Raw genomic sequence first — 14,146 nt, forward strand, 5'->3', positions numbered from 1 at the left:
TATATATATATATATATATATATATATATATATTTATATATATACAGAGAGAGAGAGAGAGAGATACACATACATATACACACATATATATAAATCTATATATATATATGTGTGTGTTTGTGTGTGTGTGTGTATGCGTGCGCACGCACACACACATATACACGTATATGCATATATATATATGCACTGAAGCACAAACTCCACCATTGTATATATGTGTTGAGAGAGAGTAAAAGACAGACAGACAGACAGACAGACAAGACAAACTGACTGACAGTCACAGAAAACAAATTTTTAAAAATGCTCGCAACAAACTCACAGATGACATCAAAGTCTATGTGCGATCTACATTAGTTAAATTGAATACTTACAACCACAATTTTTTCGAGTAACGCCAGTTACCAGTGATCTGTGCATTTGGTATTGTCATCGACCATTTTAGACCGTGTCCAGGCACAAAAGCAATGCTACCGTGGGGTTTTGTTAATTTATCTACATACAGACTGAAAAGAAAAAGAACAAACAAAATGAATTTTAGATTAATAATTACAGTGACATCTAAACAACTAATAGTGAATTTGTTTTATGTATGTATGTATGTATTTGCATAAAGTTTATATATATATATATATATATATGTATGTATGTATATGTATATATATATCAGTTCGTATATATAAATATAGATAATATATTGATATATAATATATAATATAATATATATGATAATTAGTGCCATCTCCTATATTCCCACCCTAACCGATGTTTTGTGAGTGAATGTGTGTGTATGTATGTATGTATGTATGTATGTATTATGTGCAGATTTGTACGCTTTATGTATGTATTCTCATCCATATAGTTGCATATCTAGACATGCTTGTATATATTTAAATGATAAACTTCTGGGTAGTTTTACAGATTTTTACAGTTCCAGTGATGGATTGAATGTGTAGTCTTCGCATTAGCTTTCTCCTTTCTGGTTTTGAGAAGCCTAATTTCTCAAGATTGGTATTTTGGTAGTGTGTTACATATCCCAGGGCCCCAATAATTACAGGTATAAACCTGAACTTGTAGTCTGCATGGAGTAACTACAGATTTCTCAATAGTTCAGCGTAGGCATTCTCCTTTCATTGATCTTCAGCTTTATGTTAACATCCGCTGGGCAGCTAATTTCCACAACTGTGCACAGTTTCTCTTCTCTGTCCCAAATCATTACATCTGGTCTTTGTGCTTACATTTTATTCGGGTCTTCACTGGGACATTCCACCAGCATTCATTTTTATTATGAGTGGCTATGGCTTCTACCATGTTGTAGGTTCTTATTTCTTTGTTCTAGCTACAACATCATGTCTCATCGTTAGATAATACCTTGATGACATTTTTGGGCAACTGCTTATGATGTGGGTGATATGTTCAGTGTGAACTCCACAAAGTCTGCATCTGTTGTCACACTTTACCTGCATCACTATCCCTTTTACGCATCAGGTGCTTGGTTGATATTTCCTGTTCCTGGATTGCAAACGCATACCTTTCAAAGTTGGAGGTAGTAACCCGGCTATTCGTCCTTGATAGACTGCTTTGATGATTGATGTTATGCTTTCTCCTAACATATCCATGCATAGTCTTCTGCTCATATAGGCTCATCCTTTCATCTGATGATCCGTTGTGGTAGAGTCGTGAGACTTCTTTGGGCATGTATTCTAGGTTATCAGACACAGAGTGTTGCTCAAGGAGCTGCCTTGCAAGTCTTATGATGTTATCAGCCTCATGTATGCAAACTTGGTCAAGGGATTCACTTCGACACTTGGTGGTTAAAAGATGTTGCCGAAGGGACATGATGCGACATTCAAAGTCATTTTGGGTCGATGTTGAGCCTTTCTCTCCTTGTTTTCGTTTTAGGTAGAGGCTGTCTACGTCACTGTTTATGTGGAAATTATGTGTGCTTGTTAGTATTGTTCGGGTTTTCACATCAATGGCTAGGATCTCATCAAGTGTCCAGTCAAGCAGCGCAAATGCTGGTATGTGTTCTGACTCTTTTTCATCTTATGCATACTCTTTGCATAACGTTTCAAGTCATCCAGAGAGAAACAGTGTTTAATATTGGTATTTCTGTTTTCTTGTGAACCAGTGAGATAGCCTTCAGCCTTCCTTAACATGAATGACAAGGGGTTTACGGAAAGTTTAAACAACATCACATAGAGGCTGTCTTCTTGGAATATGCCTTTGCGATACTGTTTCTATCGGTGATAATACAGTCACTCTTTTTGTTTAATTTCAAGATGGTGGCCCACGATGAAGTCAGGTCAGGTGTGGCTTTAGCAAGTTGAAGAGCTTCCTGCATCCATGAGTGGGGAGCAGAATCAAAAGCTTTCTTGTAGTCCAGCCACATTGAAACTAGGTTCCTCCTATGCTCTAGCACCTCTGACATCACAGTTTTGTTGATTAACAACTGCCCGGCACATCCTCAGACTCCCTTCTTCTCAGCTGCTTGATCTGTTGTGATAATGTTATTGGTTTCACAATGGTCCTGGAGGAATTGGCCGGTAGTCTTTTGCCATGTGGTTGGTTCTGCATTTGGGGATCAATTTTTTCTCTGCATTTGGGGATCATTTTTTTCTCTTCCAAAGCTAACCAGTGCAGTATGCTACTGTTCCTATTGAGAGCTTGCTTGTGCAGATTGATAAGATATGGTCGGTAGAATGTTAGCTTCTTGTACCAATATCCAACAATCAAGTCTCTTCCAGGTCCTTTTCCATTTTGGAGTTTCTGGATCACAGTTGCAAGAGTTTCACCATCAATGTTGTATGTCTTGGATGTAACGCAGGAGCAATAACTTTTTCGGATTTCTTCCACCCACAGAGCATCTTGGTTAAATTCCTTCTCTTCACTTCAGATTTTCCTCCAGAAGGAGTCTATGTCTTCTCGTGAAGGGGCTTCTGTGATATTCACTGCTCCTCCTCTCATGATTCTGTATACTGCTGCCTGGTTACGGTTAAATTTTTTGTTTATTGTTCTTCTCTCAGTTATTCTCTTCTGATGTCGGAGTTTTTCAGACAGCAATTAGCCCCTGCTTGAGGGTAATCAGTTTGCAAGTGGGTGCCCCCTTTTTCCTGTCACCAAACATCATTTCTATCTCCCTCTTTACTTTGTTGGTGGGACGTATAATAATTTGTTTGTTTGTCTACAAAACTTGTGTATGTATGTATGTATGTATGTATGTATGTATGTGAGTGTGTGTGTGTGTGTGTGTGTGTGTGTGTGTGTGTGTGTGTGTGTGTGTGTGTGTGTGTGTGTGTGTGTGTGAGTGTGTGTGTGTGTGTGTGTGTGTGTGTGTGTATTTTACACGGTCGAGGTTTTTTCCAGAGATATTCCCGGAATAAAACTCTCCGCCTAGACATGTGTAAAAACATATTTCAAGAGATTTGAATGACGTCACTGAAATGGCGTCGTTTTGCTTTGTTAGCTTCGAAAACCAAATATGTCGTTCACGGCCCGGGCGAAAACGAAACTGCATACGGAATATTTGCTGATGTGCGTAAAGTTTCGCAAACAATAAATAAATAATGTTACACGGTGAATAAAGAAAAATTCACGTAAAGTCATATTTAACACTTTCGAATATGTTCAGATGTGATAAGATCTTTCGCTGCAGAGATAGTCCAGGAGAAAATTCTCCACAAGACATGTGTGAAAATATGTTGATTTTTTTAAATTGTAAATTACGTCATTGTATCGTAGGATGCATGCGTTTCTGCGTTGTTTCATTTCGTAAGCTACGAAAGCCAAATATTTCATTCACAAACCTGAATAAGAACAGAATTATTCTTATGAAAACAGCATACGGAATATTTATTGAGAGGATTTGGTCAAGCTAGAATATAACGCTGCTCCGTGCGACATTGTTTACTTAATTCTAGCTTGACGAAGCGAGAATTAAATAAAAATGGTGATCAGAGGACGATGCACGTCAAGGAAGTAATGAAATACAAAGAAACATTTTGTTCAGCATTATTAATTTTCAATTCGAAGGCGGCGAGCAAAATGCTTAGCGGTATTTCATCCGTCTTTACGTTCTGAGTTCAAATTCCGTCGAGGTCGCCTTTGCCTTTCATCCCTTTCGAGGTTGATGAAATAAGTACCAGTTGACCATTGGCGTCGTTGTTATCGACCGGCCCCTTTCCCCAACATCACAGGCCTTGTGTTTATTGTAAAAAAGGATTAATTCTCTGTCCAAGGAAAAATACCTTACGGTATTTCTTCCGGCTCTTCACATCCTAAGTTCAAATCTCACCAAGATCAACTTTGCCTTTCATCTCATCAGATCTGATAAAATAAAGTTCCAGTCAGACACTGAGGTTGGTGCTATCCACTAACATTCCCCTCCAAATTGCCAGCCTTGTTCCTAAACCAGAATCAATTATTAATTTTCCATCGTTAGATTGTAAGACTAAATAACCTCGGTATACTTCTTTTAGTTCTTTACATCTTGAGTTCATATCCCGCCAAGTAAACACTGTTTTTCATTCTTTCGGGGTCGATAAAATTAAGTTTTCGTCAAGCATTAGGGTCGATATTATCGACTATGCCCTTCCCCGCAAATTTCAGTTCTTGGACCCAGATTAAAAGAGATTATTAAGGGCAGTGCGTTGGAACTGTTACAGTGTTGGAAAAATTCTTTGCAGTACTTCTTCCGCACCGTATTCAAATCCCAACGAGGTCAACTTGCCTTTCATCCACCAATCGATAAAGCAAGTTACCAGTCAAATATTGGGGCCGATGGCATCGACTAACCTCTCCCTCCTCCAAATGTTAGACATTCGAAACAATTATCAGGTTTCCTTTCACCATTCTCTTTCACAATATTATGTTACAGTGGAAAGCAGCGAGCTGGCAGAAACGTTAGCACACCGGGCGAAATGCTTAACGGTATTTCGTCTGTCTTTATGTTCTGAGTTCAAATTCCGCCGAGATCGACTTTGCCTTTCATCCTATCGGGGTCGATAAATTAAGTATCTGTTGCGTACTGGGATCGATCTAATCGACTGGCCCCTCCACCAAAATTTCGGGCCTTGTGCCTAGAGTAGAAAAGAATATTATATTACAGTGGAAAGCGACGAGCTGGAAGAATCGTTAGCACGCCGGGCAAAATGCTTGGCGGTATTTCGTCCTTCTTTACGTTCTCAGTTCGAATTCCACCGAGGTCGACTTTGCCGTTCATCCATCCGGTGTCGATAAAATAAGTACCGATTGGGGTAGATGTCGATAAAAAAATTGAGTCGATAAAATAAGTACAGAGTGGGGTAGATGTAATCAACTTATCCCCTCCCGCGAAAGTGCTAGCTTTGTGCCAAAATTTGAAACCAATGTTATATCATGGTGGAATAACAAAGTCGTTAGAATCATTAGAGCTTCGGACGTAATACCTTGTATTTATTTACAGTCCCTTAGGTTACGAGTTCAAATCGATTAAATATACCTTGGTGTTTGATCGGTATTTTTTTTATCGATTCCAGTGTAATAAAAGAAAAAGTTGACCGTAACAGAATTTGATTTCTGACTCGCACAGGAATAGAATTAGTTATAATACTGTATTTGGCCAGTCTTCCCATAAATTCTATCTTTCCAATGCCTTAATTATTCCAACGTCCCGTATCAGACCAAACAGCAGAATGCCAATAACAGTAAATGGAAACAAACAAAAAAAACTGCAAAACGTAACAAAGTTATGGGGCTGCTGTGAAATGTTCTCTTAAGTAACAACGAGAGCTACTTAATGATTATGTAATATACATATATATATATATATATATTTATATATATAAGGGGCATTATATATATATATATATATGTATATACAAATATCATATCATATCATATCTGACGTCTTATAAGTACACTTTTTACATCCATCACACGAACGCAATGTGTCCCAGAAGATTGACCTGCATCTATAAACACGAGGTCAGCGTTTACGTTACTGGAAATTGATGGGTGAAGAAAGGGTCAATGAAAATTGAAGAACATTTTATAAACTTGTGCTCAGCAATAATATAATACTCCATCTCTAACTTGTAAACACGATAAGAATATAAGATCACTTGCACCAAAGATGGAAGTGGTCTATTCTATTCATATCACTTGAGAGAAATGTTTCTTCTATATGAAGTTAAGACGACCAAATCATTTCATAAACTTCGAACGCTATCTGGCCGTATTCGTGCTACATAGAGGGAAGCATGTTTCATGCCAAGCCTATCGCATAAAGCTCATTGAAAAACAACAAAGATGGAAGCTGTTGTTTCACAATCACCTTTAAAACTGAAAAGCTTTCTGCCAATTCAGTTGAGTGCATGCGGATCGTTATCTCCCAATGATCTGTGGAAAGCTATCTGACAATTATACATAAGAGGCCTGTCTGAGGATTATAATGATCAAGTATATATAATCCTAAATAATATATTTAATCCCAGATACCCTGTACCTGAAAAAAAGAGGTTATAGGCAGATCTGGAACACCTCTGCTCAGTTAAACAACGATAACATATAAATGATGTTACAATGTTACAATGATGTTACAATGATGTTACAATGAATTAAAGCTTACTTTGTCAAGCTGTAGTAAGTGTCGCCAGTGTGTACGATGTTTGGAATTTTTCGTATTGACTTGAATTGTTCATGAAGTTGTGTGAATCCAATAGTGGAAGCTGCCAAAAGAAAGCACAAAAAATCAGAGCATTATGATAGATGTATGATACTGTAGTCGGCATGAAGTTATGTCCATAGGTGTAGGAAATTATAATCATCGGGAGCCCCTCCGAAGATTTTAATCTTTCCACGATGTATAAGTTCGGTTGCTGTTGTTGCGACGGTTGCTTCTGCTATTACTGCAACTATTGCTGGTGTTGTTGTTGTTGTTTTGCTTCAGGTTATCCATAAAACTGAGAAGATATGTCATCAAAGGCGTTTCATTCATAACCATCTCATTTAGGATCTCACCAGCCTCCCATGATTCAAACATTAACTAACGTAGACCTCTAATGACATTGTCTTCTCTATGTTTTTCAATTCCACTAGAATCCCATCCACTCCTGACGCCTTTCTATCTGAGAATGAGCTACCTAGTTACCGCCAACGTCTCTACACAGTGTAATGTGCTGCGTTACATTTTTCCAAAGTTTCCCGTTTAAGGTGTCTTGGTGCACTGAACATTTAGTGAAGTGCTCTGCAAAGCGGTCAAGCACTTGTCCTTTTTTCCTGAAACATTGTTGAGCCATCAGCTGACTTCAGCTAATTGTTACTCCTTGCCTGAGGTCCGCATACAGCTTTCAGACCAGAATAGAAGCTGCAAATGTTATAGAAATCAGTAGCAGTTTGTAGCTTGATCGCAACTTTGCTTTCCAAACACTCCAGCTTTGTCTTGCAAGTCTACTTGCGGTATCTCCAAATTTAGCAGAGCTTGATCGAGTTTTTTTTCAACCCGAAGATATTTCTTGTGAGCTTGGTTATGTTGCTCTATAACTGAAACAAGAGCGTTATCCATGCAAATAAACCAGTCATATTTTTGTTGGGTTACCAGACGGAACTTCAGTTGCGCTATACACTGTTGTGCGAAGTAACGACTATCTTACATTCAAATTTATTCGTCTTTGTTATTTCTCATGAGTCCAGAACCTCGTCCTTATCTACTTCCAGAAATGATTTTGCATACTTATCCATTAACTTTCAGTTCCCATTTTAATTCGCTTGAAAGTTCCAGTTTTATTCCATTTGGAGACAACTAGGAGGGTTATCTTAGTATTTGGTGTTTTATAATAATTTTTATAACAATTTGCCATTCTCAACATCCACGTAAGCTTACAGCACTCGTGCCCAACTACCTAGTTACGCGGTGTAGCCTACACAACGTCAATGCTTTGACTACAAACACATCCGGGCCACTTTCCGTAATTCTTTGAGTTTCAAGATGGTGTTGGTAAAGAAGAACTCCTGCTCGAAGCAAAAATTGACAGAAAAGTTCTCCATTTGAATTGCACCTCCACACACTACCCTTTTTATTAACACTAGCCCTCTTTTCCGCTTCTTCTCTCATGCTAATTTTGAAATTACTCTTTAATACCAGTTTGCCTCTCTGGAGCATCCTGTGTATTGTAATTTGCAGATGATTGTAGAACTGTCCTTTTGCACCATTACGGTTAATTATTTTAGTGTCGTAAACACTGGATCGTGTGGTATAGCATCTCTTTCTGATGAGAACAAGGAAACTCATTATCCGATCATTCACAGCAGTTAGTTATTAGCCTATTTTGGCCATAATAATGTTATTTTATGGCCAAGTTTTCTCCAGCACGTGTCTCTCTTTTACTGGCTTCTCTGTCAAAATCATATCTGCCTCGTATCTACGACTGCCATATTCTGGCAGTCGGGTCTCGCAAAGAACTGCTATATCGATATTGTATTTTTCCAACTATAATGCCGTAAGTGCAGTGTCTCTTACCAATCTTTCCTATGTTTAGCAGTATTCTAACATTGCAATAGGTGAGATGAAAGTTCAAATTCTTGCATGGAATGGAATTTTTGCCACAGCTCGGACGCAATCACTGACAGTGCGATCCTCAGTGAACCAAGTGGTAACCAATCAAGGATACTTCTGCTTTTTCATCATTACTTCACAGCAATGCTTGCAAAATATTTAAGTGTTAATAACTTCTGCAGATACTAATAGCACATGCACACATACGCACATACACGTATACACACACTCTCTCTTTTTCTCTTTCTCTCTCTCTCTCTCTCTCTCTCTCTCTCTCTCTCTCTCTCTCTCTCTCTCTCTCTCTCTCTCTCTCTCCCTCTCTCTCACAGTTCTTACAGTATAATAAAAGCTGGTCTTTTCCTTTTGAGGTTGTACAGAATATCATGGAAATTCTCTGTCCCTCACCGCCAACTACTATGAACAAATTATTATCTCTCTTGTGTGAATTGTCCATTAGGGGACTTCACATGATTTTTAAAACTTCTTTACGTTGAATAAGAGAGAGAGAAGGGGAAAGAGAGGGAGAGAGAGAAAAGTGACAAAAAAAGAGGGAAAAAGAAAACTACCCACAAAGATTATACAAGCGTGTCGTAAGATTTGCTTTTAAATGATATTTTGGAGTAGGTGACCGGTTTTTTTATTTTATTTTATTTTTTAAACAAATATAACCCAAAGAAATTGAGTAATGGGCTGTTTCGATAAAAATCAATCATTACTAATCACATAATTCATTAAATACTTTCTCTCGGATCATCTATTAATTATGTGTTCAAATTTTGGAACAAGGCCAGCAATTTTGGTGGCGAGGTAAGTCGATTACATTGACTCCAGTGTTCAACTGGTACTTATTTTATCGACCCCGAAAGGGTAAAAGGCAACCTCGACCTCGGCGAAATTTGAACTCAGAACAAAATGCCGCTAAGCATTTCGCCCAGTGTGCTAGTGATTCTGGCAGCTCGCCGCCTTAGATCACTTATTAATTATGGCACGGGTTAATTATTTCTCGTTTGTAATATTTCTATAGTAATTATATTTGCATTTTTAAGGCAACGAGCTGACAGAATCGTTACCACGTCGGATGAAATGTTTAGCAGCATTTTTTCCAGCTTTATGTTCTAAGTACAAAAACCTTCCATCGGTGTTGATAAATAAGTATCGCTTGATGTGTATCTTTATAAGGATGTAAGGATGTTAATCTTTATAAGGATACACATCATAGAAAAACAGAATGGACTAAGTGGAGCAGGAACAAAAACGAGGACGGAAGTGTCAGTGAAGAGGTCACAGATGTGTAACGAAAGATTTCCGGACAATGGATATGATTTAAAATAAAATAAGAACAGTAATAAACGAGTGAAGAACGAATATATAGTGCGTGTGTTTTTTGGCAAAAAAAAAACCATCCTGAAATATGTATGTATGTATGTATGTATGTATGTATGTGTGTGTGTATGTATGTATGTATGTATGTATGTTGTTGTTGTTGTTGGCACTCCGTTGCTTACGACGTCGAGGGTTCCAGTTGATCCGATCAACGGAACAGCCTGCTCGTGAAATTAACGTGCAAGTGGCTGAGCACTCCACAGACACGTGTACCCTTAACGTAATTCTTGGAGAGATTCAGCTTGACACAGTGTGACAAGGCTGGCCCTTTCAATTACAGGCACAACAGAAACAGGAAGAAAGAGTGAGAGAATGCCGTGGTGAAAGAGTACAGCAGGGTTCGCCACTATCCCCTGCCGGAGCCTCGTGGAGCTTTAGGTGTTTTCGCTCAATAAACACTCACAACGCCCGGTCTGGGAATCGAAACCGCGATTCTATGACCGTCGTTTATCTTTCATCCTTTTTGGAATCAGATTATACTCCGTTACTAAGATCCTTCCTCCTTCCTCCCTCCCTCCTTCCCCCTCTCTCTCTCTCTCTCTCTCTCTCTCTCTCTCTCTCGCAGGAAGATATATTTATTGCTGCTAGTTTTAGAAAGGGATGGGTCCGCGTAGTTTACTCGCGCAAAGACGAAAAAAGTAAGAACGAACAAAACGTAAGGTTACGTTCTCGAGTCAAACAGACTGATAAGGGCCGGTTTCCCGGTTTCATAGCAAGCTTCTTACCACACTGCTACGCCTGCGCCTGTTCTTATTTCCTAGCCACGACTGTGAGTATATGCACACATACACGCATGCGCATGGTATACATATGCACGCACAAGCATAAACAGTAATGAAACATACGCACTTGTGTTCTATTATGACATGCGCACCTACGAGTACAAGTATGCACATACATACACATACGCACAACACCCTAATATATATGCCTACATAAATTATTAGGTCGTCAAGTATGAAATTTGTAGTAAGGTATATAGTAAACCTTGACAGCTGCTCATTTTGCGCCATTATTATATTTTGACAATCTTTATTTTTTTGTTAGAAAGCTGATACATCTATTTCTTTATTCTAACTCATTTTGCGCTTTATAAATTATTTATAAATCGTTTTTTCTATTTTTGTTTAGAGGTGGATAAGTTGGAAATTCGTAGTTTTGAAATATGAGTTCTTTCTTGGAATACAGCATCACAGGCAGCTCGGAATATTAATGGAGTATTTTATTCTAATGAAATACAGCAGACAGTTGGTTTGCAAAATTTCGCTCCGGTAACTTTGACCTCACAAATGAGCAGCGCGGTCGACCAGAAGCAAAGGTGGATAATGACGAACTAAAAAAGCCACCGTCAAGTCAGATCCATCTCAAAGTGCCCATGAATTATCGTTGTTGTTTGGTGTAAGCAAGCAAACAATATTGACTCACCTAGTTCAAAAGGGTAAAGTGGAAAAAGTTGGATAAGTGGGTTCGACATGAACTCAATAAAAACCAGAAACAGCAACGTTTGGAAGCCTGCATTATGTTACTTTCTTGTCACAAAATGAATCATTTTTGAATCGAATTGTAACGTGATGAGAAATGGATCCAATAGAGCAACCGTAAATGTTCAGCACAATGGTTGGATGAAGACTATCCACCAAAACACAGTCCAAAAAGCAAAATTCATCAAAAGAAGCTGATGGTGTGTGTTTGGTGGTCTGGTGCAGGTGTGATCCATTATGATTTCATTAAACCTGGCTCATCAATCACGGCCGAAGTATACTGCAGCCGACTGGACCAAATGAAGCAGAAACTTACAACAAAAAAACAGCCTAGATTAGTCAAGAGATCCCCTCCTATTTTATTGCAAGACAACGCCAGACCACACATCGCCAAAAGGACATTGGCGAAACTACTGGTGTTGGAGTTGGAAGTTCTCTATCATCCACCATACTTACCTGATCTTCCACCCCCCACCCCCACCCCACTGACTACCATTTCTTCTAGAATTTGGCTAACTTTTTGATAAGAAAAAAATTTAATTTTGACGATGTTGTAAAACAGGCCTTCCAAGATTTTATTGACTCAAGATTGCCAGGCTTTTACAGTTCCGGGCTGGACAAGCTACTGCTGAAATGGCAAGAATGTATTGACAATATGGGTGCATACTTTGATGAATAAAACTATTCCTTGTATTTATAAAACATTAGCAAACTTTTTCTTCTTTTCTACAAATTTCATACTTGATGACCTAATAATTCCAGTAAGGACGGGTCTGTGCTTATAATATTTGTAATCCCTTGCTTCAAGTGTGGTTAGATCAATGCTGATGTAGGTGTTCGATTAGAACATTTGTTCTTCGATACCTACCATCAACTGGAAAACAGTGAACAAAGAAGAAATGATTTCCATGAAGCACTAGAGGTGCTATTGTGATATACAGTTACAACCACGACTTTCTGGATGCTAATGATCCGGAAACTCTTATAATCCGCACTAATTTACATTAATGACAGGTACCTGTATTTGATTTAATTATTTAAGTGAATTTAAAATTCGTTTAATTTCACAGCATCGCTACATGGAAATCACTTTGTCCGTCTTTACATTGAGATCCACCGAGATCGACTGTGCCTTTCATCTCTTTTTTGGTTCATAAGTACCAGTTGAGTATTGGGATCGATGTAATCGACATACTCCCTCCCCTGGAATTGCAGGCAATACATTATTTAATTTAGAATGTGTTGACTAAGGTGATCACACCCGCTTTGGAAAAACCAACAAATATACTATCCACTCAATTTTGCCAGCTGAGTGGACTGGAGTTACCTGAAATGAAGTGTTTTGCTCAAGAACACAACGTGTTGCCCGGTCCAGGAATCGAAACCACAATCTTACAATCATGAGTGCAACACCCTAACCACTACCAAATATATTCACAAGGCTTTATTCGGCTCGAAGCTGGAGTAGAAAACACTTGCCCAAGGTCTTGTGTATGTAGTCGAAAGGAGCTGAAGACCGATAGTTTCCCCTTTAACCAAGCCCTCATCAATTTTGTTCAAGTTTCACTTGAAAAGAAAAGTTAGGGTGGAGAAGAAAGAGCTACCTTCCAACAATTTTGTTAAAAGATAGATGAACGTTGCATAAATGGCCCGAGTGAACGACGGGCCTGCTCAAAGCATGCACTTGTAGATTGAAGAAGGACGATGTGAGGGAGCACTTGCCCCCAGGGATCAGGGTGACTGTCGTTTGGGGTGGTCTCCACGAATAGCCAGAGGTAGTTTCACTCTTTTGAGGAATTATCCATTGTTATCATTTCATTTTGTTAGTGCTTTTACCGTTTGCACCCCCTTTATCTAACCCCACATTGTATTGTCCTGTACCGTCCCTAATGCTTTTTGTAAACCCTTAGTGGTTAATAAAGAAAACATCATCATCATCATCATCATCATAATCATTATTAGTAATAATAATATTATTATTATTGCCTAGCGAGATCGTGGTTTCAGTTCCAAGACCGGGTTCTGCATTGTGTTCTTGAGCAAAACACTTCATCTCACGTTGCTCTGCGATCATCTTGACACCTGACACTGGCACCTGTTCAGGCAACATCGATTTGGTGAACGGAGTGAGCTAATGTACAGAACATGTATTTGTTCACTATAAGCAAATCATTTGTGCAGGTCTTCGACGGGAGAGTCCAACATCATCATCATCATCATCATCATCATTATTATTATTATTATTATTATCATTATTATTATTATTGATAAGGTGACGGGCTGGCAGAATTTTCGCACGCCGGGCAGAAGGTGAACGGCATTTCGTCCGTCTTTACGTTCTAAGTTCAAATTCCGCCGAGGTCGAGTTTGCCTTTTATCCTTTCGGGACCGATAAAATAAGTGCCAGTCCAGCCCTGGGGTCGATGTAATCGACTTGTCCCCCTGTCCCAAACTTGCTGGTCTTGTGCCAAAATTTGAAACCATTATTATTATTATTATTATTATTATTATTAGTCAAAACGAAGAGCGCGATTTTAGATGTTTTATTTTTTGAACAACATTTCGACAGAACGTCTGTCTTTCTCAAGTTCAAACCAAAAGGTGATTGAAAATTCAAAATTTCAGAAACCAAACGTAGACTATGAACGTGAGTAATCAGCGTCCATACGTTGATAGAATGACATCATCAGCTTTTGTCAGTTTTTTAATAAGCAGAAAGAAAGAAAGAAAAAGGAAGACGACAAAGTTACTG

The 14,146-nt window shown here is 38.6% G+C and overlaps 1 protein-coding gene across 1 annotated transcript in view; it reads right to left on the reverse strand.

The window, feature by feature from the left end:
* The window catches only part of LOC106875603 (bactericidal permeability-increasing protein), a 71,718-nt gene that overhangs the window by 55,481 nt on the left and 2,091 nt on the right, over positions 1–14,146 (reverse strand). The window contains exons 2-3 of the mRNA XM_014923819.2: positions 6,605–6,704; positions 372–503 (exon numbers count right to left, since the gene is read on the reverse strand). Coding sequence (XP_014779305.1) covers positions 372–503; positions 6,605–6,704 — 232 coding nt within the window. The remainder of the gene's footprint in view (positions 1–371; positions 504–6,604; positions 6,705–14,146) is intronic.

The sequence above is a fragment of the Octopus bimaculoides genome, chromosome 5 (assembly GCF_001194135.2).
Source record: "Octopus bimaculoides isolate UCB-OBI-ISO-001 chromosome 5, ASM119413v2, whole genome shotgun sequence".
Taxonomy (NCBI): domain Eukaryota; kingdom Metazoa; phylum Mollusca; class Cephalopoda; order Octopoda; family Octopodidae; genus Octopus; species Octopus bimaculoides.